Source organism: Haematobia irritans, chromosome 5 (assembly GCF_050003625.1).
Source record: "Haematobia irritans isolate KBUSLIRL chromosome 5, ASM5000362v1, whole genome shotgun sequence".
In the NCBI taxonomy this organism is placed as follows: Eukaryota; Metazoa; Arthropoda; class Insecta; order Diptera; family Muscidae; genus Haematobia; species Haematobia irritans.
The window spans coordinates 140,769,152-140,777,397 of record NC_134401.1 but is presented as its reverse complement, the minus strand read 5'-3'; the positions used below and the strand labels follow the sequence as shown (position 1 = coordinate 140,777,397).

Sequence of the window (8,246 nt, the reverse complement as noted above, 5' to 3'; positions counted from 1 at the left end):
AATTTTATTTTTATACCAAATGTTGTCAACAATTGATTTCTATACAAAATTTTATTTCTATAGAAAATTTTATCAAAATTTTATCTCTATAGGAAACTTTGTCAAAATTTAATTTCTGTAGAAAATTTTGTCAAAATTTTATTTCTATAGAAAATTTTTTTCAACATCTTATTTTTTATAGAAAAAAAGTTTTAAAAAATAAAATTTTATAGAAAAAAAATTTTATTTCTATAAAAATTTTTTCTATATTATTTTTTTTAATTAAATAAAATATTATTTTTAATAAAACTCATAAATAAAGCCTTTCAAATTGTTAAAGTGAGTAATTTTTGCCACCGGAAATACATCCATTGCAGACATAAGTCAACCATGACTTAGGCTAGTGATCTAGTTTCAGAAAAATTCTGACGAATATGGATAAAATAAAAAACAAAATTGTGTAATTGATTCACAGTCGTCTTGTAGTGTATATGCGAACTTGGGCAGTCATTTCCGTTATATTTTGCTTTTGAAAAATAAAATTTAAAAAAAAATCCAAAAAAAGTGCATTACTTTGTTGCATCACATATCAGCCACCCTGTATGTATATTCATTTTATATCTTCATACATTTTTATTTTAATTTCGTTACCTTCAATTTCAAAACAAATATCTCTATAACTCAATCTTAAGGCTAAAACAATACACACCCACTCACAATCCATGCAATCGGTTTCTCAGTCTCAATGAGTTGGTTAAATTCTCAGTAACACAGTGAGTGTATGTGTGTGAGAGAAATGCCCATGGACTGGGGCTAGTTTTCAAAGTTGCTCGTAATCTGTGTAACAAAATTCTAACTCAATGTTACCAACACAAATACGCAATGCTACAGCAATTGTTTGATATGTTTACTTCAGCTTATGCAGAGGTTATCTCTATTTTTTTTTTAATTTGTGAGAATGTCAATTCAGTTTACTAAACAAAAATCAAATAAGAATCAACTGTTAGTTCTATTTTGGATTCCGCGCTATCATCATCGTTCAAGATGGCTATTCTAAGCCTGAAGGTAAGACAATAATCATATTTTTAGAAATAATTATTAAGGTATTCCTATTTTCTCCCCCTCCCCCTCCATAAGGCCTTGATTGTATACCTATTTTTGGTGGTAGCTGTAGAGGGTAATCTGAAAAGCAATTGTTTTAGTGAAAAATGTGCCGAAGAGCTTATGGAACAAATCAATGAAGTCTATTGGGAGAAAGCCACCGCTTATCGTCAATTCTCCGATGATGTTATTAGTCCAGAAATTCTAATGCGTGAAAATTTACGTCCTTTCTATGACACATTGGAAAAATTTGATTGGAAAAATTTCCAAAATCCTATGCTGCAACGCCAATTTCAGGTTATCCTTAGGGGAGCAAAATATCCCCCTTTGAATTATGAATTCAAGAGAGCTACAAATACCCTGAAATCAATGTCAAAACAAAAATTTGTATGCAATCGCCAGAAGGCCCAACGTCATGCCAGTCCCAGATGTTCTGATATGGCCTTCATACATCAAATTAAATCTGTCATAGCCAATAGTGATGATTTGGATGAAATCAAATGGTATTGGGGCGAATGGCGTAGCCGTATGCCATCCCAAATTAAGGATGCCCTGCATTATTACATTCATTACTATCAGAATATGTCCTCACCCGAAATGCCAGCATCAGCCATTTGGTATGATCAATATGAAGATGATAATTTCCTAGCCGAGTTGGAAGAGCTAATGGAAGCCATACAACCTTTCTATAAGGAAATGCACGGCCATTTGAAACATGCCTTACGTGTTCGCTATGGTGATGATGTTATACCACCCTCAGGTCTAATACCCCATCATCTTATGGAACAGGCCATGTATCAGTCATGGAAGAAACAATCGGTTTTACGTAATCCCTTCCCCCAAAGAAAGCTACCCAATGTCCAACATGAATTGGATGATTTGGAATGGTTCCCCTTCGATTTGGTGAATATCAGTTGTTCGTTCTTCGGTTCCATGGGCTTTGATAATCTAACAGAGTAAGTGGGTCAAGTGTGAGGAATGAGATCATCTCACTTCATTGTTAGATAGAGAGATAGTGATTGCCAAATGGCCATTAATTTAATTGAAATGAAATGAATTTGAAATTACAAAGAAAAATTAATTTTGACTTAACTTTGCCAAAGAAATATTTACGAAATTTTCTAAGAATTTCCACTTAATTTTTTTTTGTTTTTTTTTTTTTTATTAATCCCATTGCTACAAATTTCCATTTGATAAAATTTTTTTAAAATTATATTTAATTGTGATTTTCTTAAAAAAATTAACATAAATAAATTTTGTCTTTATTTTATAGAGATTTCATGCGTGATAATTTCGTTGAGATGGAACCCTCAGAAGGTGGTCCCGATTGTAAATCTCGAATATTTACCTATGGAGAAATCGAATTGAATTACTGCCCCAAAGTATATTATAAGAAACTATTGCAGACTCATGGCGATATTACACAAATCCAATATGCAATTTTAAAAAATAATCTATCAGTTGGTCTCAATCAAGAAGCTTCTCCCGGATTCGCCAATGCTATGGGTGAGGCTGTGATATTATCAGTATCTACACCGCAGCATTTACAAGGAAAATTGGGACTTTTGACTGATTATGATTATGATGATATATTGAATTTAAATCGTCTGTATCGTATGGTGAGTATTTCAATATGATTTCAATATGAAAAGTGAACTACTTTTTTTTTGTTTCCCTCATAAGGCTGTTCATACTGTCTTAACCATACCCAGCTATTTTGTCCATGAAAAACTTTGGGCTGATATGATCGATAATAGAGTATCACCTGAAAATTACAATTGTCATTATTGGAATCTAATGGCCAAGTATATGGGTGTTGGACCTACCATGGAGACTAAAAATGGATCATATGATATGCCTTATAAATTTTATGAAGGTATTGTGGACCAATTCCGAAGCACCAGGTTAGTGGAAAGTTAACAAAACCAAAACAGAACAGAACAAGGGCTAATATTAGCCTCAAATTGTCAAATAGGCAAATTGGTTGAAATAGATTTTTTTATAGAAAATATGATTGAAATGGAATTCTAAAAAAAAATCCTTAAAATTGAATTTTTATAGAAAATTTCATTGAAATGGTGGAAAAAGAGAAATCTGCTCAGCAAATGGAATTTTTATAGAAATTTTCATTGAAATGGAATTTTTATAGAAAATTTCATTGAAATTGAATTTTCATAGAAATTTTCATTGAAATGGAATTTTTATAGAAATTTTCATTAAAATGGAATTTTTAGAGAAAATTTCATTGAAATGGAATTTTTATAGAAAATTTCATTGAAATGTCATTGAAATTGAATTTTTATATAAAATTTCATTGAATTGGAATTTTTATAGAAAATTTCATCGAAATGGAATTTTTATAGAAAATTTCAGTGAAATGCAATTTTTATATAAAATTTCATTGAAGGAGAATTTTTATAGAAAATTTCACTGAAATGGAATTTTTATAGAAAATTCGTTGAAATGGAATTTTTATAGAAAACTTCATTGAAATGAAATTTTTATAGAAAATTTCATTGAAATGCAATATTTATAGAAAATTTCATTAAAATTTAATTTTTATAGAAAATTTCATTGAAATGAAAGTTTTATAGAAAATTTCATTGAAATGCAATTTTTATAGAAAATTTCATTGAAATGGAATTTTTATAGAAAATTTCATCGAATTTTATAGAAACTTTCATTGAAATTGAATTTTTATATAAAATTTCATTGAAGTAGAACTTTTATAGAAAATTTCACTGAAATGGGCTTTTTATAGAAAATTCGTTGAAATGGAATTTTTATTGAAAATTTCATTGAAATAGAATTTTTATAGAAAATATCATTCGAAAGGAATTTTTATAGAAAATTTTCATTGAAATGGAATTTTTATAGAAAACTTCATTGAAATGGAATTTTTATAGAAAATTTCATTGAAATGCAATTTTTATAGAAAATTTCATTAAAATTTAATTTTTATAGAAAATTTCATTGAAATGAAATTAATTTTTCGGTTCAGTTTATTAAGCTAATTAATTAAACATTGGCTTAATAAACTGAACCGAACATCATTGAATTCCTGGCCAAATACATTATATAAAAAAAAAGAAATTAATTTTTATAGAAAATTTCCTTGAAATGGAATTTTTACAGAAAATTTTATTGAAATGCAATTTTTATAGAAAATTTTCTACACATATTTCATTGAGATTGAATTTTTATAGAAAATTTTATTGAATTTTATAGAAAATTTAATTGAAATGGAATTTTGAAAGAAAATTTCATTGTAATGGAAAATTTATAGAAAATTACATTGAAATGGAATTTTTATAGAAAATTCGTTGAAATGGAATATTTATAGAAAATTACATTGAAATGCAATTTATATAGAACATTTCATTGAAATGTATTTGTATAGAAAATTTCATTGAAATGGAAGTTTTATGCAAATTTCAATGAAATGGAATTTTTACAGCAAATTTCATTGAAATGCAATTTTTATAAAAAATTTTCTACACAAATTTCATGGAAATTTAATTTTTATAGAAAATTTCATTGAAATTGAATTTTTATAGAAAATTTCATTGAAATGATTTTTTTTTTAATTATGTTAAATGGAATTTTCTAGAAAATTTAATATAAAAATTTCATTATAATTATCTTTATTATAAAAAATTCATTTCATAGAAATTTCCTATAAAATCTCTACAAAAATTAATTTATTTTCCATATTTTGTTTAAGAACAAAATAAAAAGGTCAACGATAACCAACCAGAAAAAAAATCTACAAAAACTCAACCTCAATGAATTTTTTAAGACAAATTCCATTTTAATGAAATTTTCTATAAAAATTCAATTTCTATGAAATTTTTTATAAAAATTCTATTTCAAATAAATTTTTTATAAAAATTCCATTTCAAATAAATTTTTTATAAAAATTCAATTTCAATGAAATTTTCTCTAAAAATTTCATCTATATGAAATTCAATGGAATTTTCTATCAAATATCAAATTCAATAGAATTGTCTATAAAATTTCAATTTCAATAGAATTTTCTATAAAAAATCAATTTCAATGAAATTTTCTATTTAAATTACGTTTCAAAGAAATTTTTTATAAAAATTACATATTAATGATTTTTTTTATAAAAATTACATTTTAATGAATTTTTTTTTATAAAAATTACATTTTAATGAATTTTTTTTATAAAAATTACATTTTAATGAAAATTTCTGTAAAAATTTAATTTCAGTGAAGTTTTCTTTGAAAATTCTTTTTTAATACAATTTGCTATAAATATTCCATTGTAATCAGTTTTTTCCAAAAGATTTTATTACAATTAATCGCTATAAAATTTGCATTTCAATTAAGTTTTCTATAAAAGATACATTTTAATGAAATTTTCTATAAAAATTCCTTTTCAAACAAATTTCTATAAAAATTGCATTGCACTGAAACTTTGTATAAAAATTCCATTTCAGTGAAACATGCTTTAAAAATTATTTTTTGATCAAACTTGCTATAAAAATTCCATTGCAATGAAAAATTTTTATAAAAATTTCAATATAATTAATTTTCTAAAAAAAACAGTTTTAATTGAAATTTCAAAAAAAAATTCCAATTAATTTAAATTGTCTATAAAAATTCGATTATTATAGTTTTTTTTTTTAATTCCATTTTAAATATTTTTTCCATTTTAATACAGTTTTCCATAAAACATCCATTTCAATGAAATTCCATTGAAAATAAAATTTCTATTAAAATTCCATTGTAATTAAATTTTCTATAAAAAAAAGTTCCATTTGAATGGAATTTTCTGTAAAAATATATTACACAAAAATCTACTATATAAAAATAAGTCGAGTTTTCCTTCCTTCAAAACGTAGAGGGTACGGAGAACGTAGAGGGTAATCATGTGGTGAAAATAGGGTACCTCATTTTTTGATATCTGGTGGGGGTGGGGGACATCCCCTTGTCCGAAGGTTAGGTGTGATGTCTAGACAAAGACCCGTTACTTTATTTTTCAAATATCAGGTCCCTGATTTTTTTAAATTTGGTCGAGGAGAAATAAAAGGGCAGAGAGAGAGAGAGACATCCCTAGGGGCCTCCTCTTACCCTACGGTTTAAAAATTGGGCTTATAATTTGCTTGAGATTTTCTGGGATGTCTACACAATATACGCTATATCATTTTTCATTATTGGGACGGCAGGGACAGCTCCTCTAAAACTAAACTAAAAAAGAAACTAGAATTCTCAAGTGTATTTGAAATGTACAACGGCTGTAGGGGAAGGTTATGAAATCAATGTGGTGTACTTGGTTTTTGGGTATTTGGATGGGAACCTTCTCCTTGCCCCACAATATAAAACTTGAAGGAAAGTTTATAGATTTTCTTGGAATTTCCAGAGAAAGTGAAGTCCCTTTACCAAAAATAGAGCAAATCTGTTTGGGGAAGTGGAATAGTAAAGTTGGGTAGTTTGTGAAATGAATATAGAGTGCGTGAATTTGGCCGATTTTTTGAAAACAGAAGATTGTCGATAAATGGGAAGTCGGTACATATTTTTTCCACAGGCTTCTGCCATACTTTATTAAGTAAAAAAAACTTAAATTTACATGAAGTTGACAGGTAACGTAGAGGGTTCTTCATTTTCCGGTATATGTTTGGGAAAGGCATGTTCTCCGTGTCCAACACTTTAACAAATGTTAATATGGTAAATTTTTAAGTACTTTTACTTTTTCCCATTTATTTGACGGTGTTGAGGAGAAATATACTTCCCCTTGACAAACCACGCTTGAAATTCACAGGAAATGTAGATGATTGTCCAACTATTTGAGTACAGAACAATTAAAGAACAAAAATTAGTTGAAAGGGAACACCCCCTACCCTACGTTTGTTAAGTCGGTCCGTTTTACATCTGCATAACCGCCCTATTTCTGTATATAAACGAAAAAGCAAGTAGTCCGATTTTTTTTTGAAATGTACGAGACACGTGTGTGGAAACCATGGAGTGATTAATCAGTACTTCAGTTTTTGTGCCATACTTTCCCTTGACCCTACTCTTTAAAAGAGTTCATATCTTTTCGAATTTTTTTTTCAGATCGAAGGATATGGTTGACTAAGTTAAAGAAAATATGCTTCGGGAGGTGCAGCGAAGCGGGCCGGTTAACGCTAGTTTTGTATAAAAATTTCATACAACGAAAAAAAAAAGTTAATTAAAAATTTCTCTTAAAAATTCCATCCAACTCAATTCTAATTGAATTTTCTACAAAATTTTGATTTTAATTCAATTTTTATTAAACCATCCATTTTAATTAAATATTCCATAAAAAAATCAATTTCAAGGAATTTCTTTTCAATAAAATTTTCTATAAAAATTCCATTGCAATTTAATTTCTTTATTCGCTTTTCATTATAATTAAATTTTCAAAAAAAAAACATCCATTCTAATTAAAATTTCCTATAAAAATTTAATTTCAGTGAAATCCCACTTATTCCATTTTAATGAATTTTTCACATTTATATTTTTACAGAAAACTTTTTGGTGAATTTTTAGGATATCAAATCTATCGTGCAGTTTGTCTAAAAATCGGAGAATTTCAGCGTGGTAATGCTTATAAGATTTTACACAATTGCGATTTTGGCAGTAACAAACAGGCGGGGAAAATTTTTAAGTAAGACATCTAACTTAACCCCCAACCCCCCTCCCTTAAATGTCCATTTATTCCTTTTTTGTTTCATATTCAGAGATATCATGTCAGCCGGATCCACAAAGCCATGGCGTAAAATAATCAAACCTATAACAATAAAAAATGTGGAAAAACTTACCGCTACCGCCTTCCTGGAATACTATGAGCCCTTGCATACATGGATAGCTGAGGATAATGTAGAGAAAAATCTTCCTGTAGGTTGGAAAACAAATGATGACAGTAAGTATAGAAATTAATATGACCTTGACCTTTAATCGTATGACCAAATAATCGTATCCCCCTTTCTCCATTTGCTTATTAGAATGTAATCCCTCGACAGCTGCTCTCAACGGAGACACCGAGGTCTATTAAGAAGATCCAACAAAGTAAAAGAGATGATATGACGCCTTAGGGAATTGGAAATCTTCGTTTATCTTTTTGTTTTTGTTTTTTTTTTTTTGTATTTGTCAATAGCAAATAGACAGATTATTTAAGGATA

At 27.6% G+C, this 8,246-nt stretch overlaps 1 protein-coding gene across 1 annotated transcript; it reads left to right on the top strand.

Annotated features, from left to right (window-relative positions):
* Nucleotides 1–916: 916 nt before the first annotated feature.
* LOC142238951 (angiotensin-converting enzyme-like) lies at nucleotides 917–8,246 on the top strand. Its single transcript, XM_075310715.1, has 7 exons — nucleotides 917–1,044; nucleotides 1,117–2,036; nucleotides 2,354–2,699; nucleotides 2,764–2,984; nucleotides 7,592–7,732; nucleotides 7,806–7,987; nucleotides 8,070–8,246. Exons 1-7 carry the CDS (start codon nucleotides 1,024–1,026, stop codon nucleotides 8,117–8,119), a joined length of 1,881 nt encoding a protein of 626 aa, XP_075166830.1. The 5' UTR covers nucleotides 917–1,023; the 3' UTR covers nucleotides 8,120–8,246.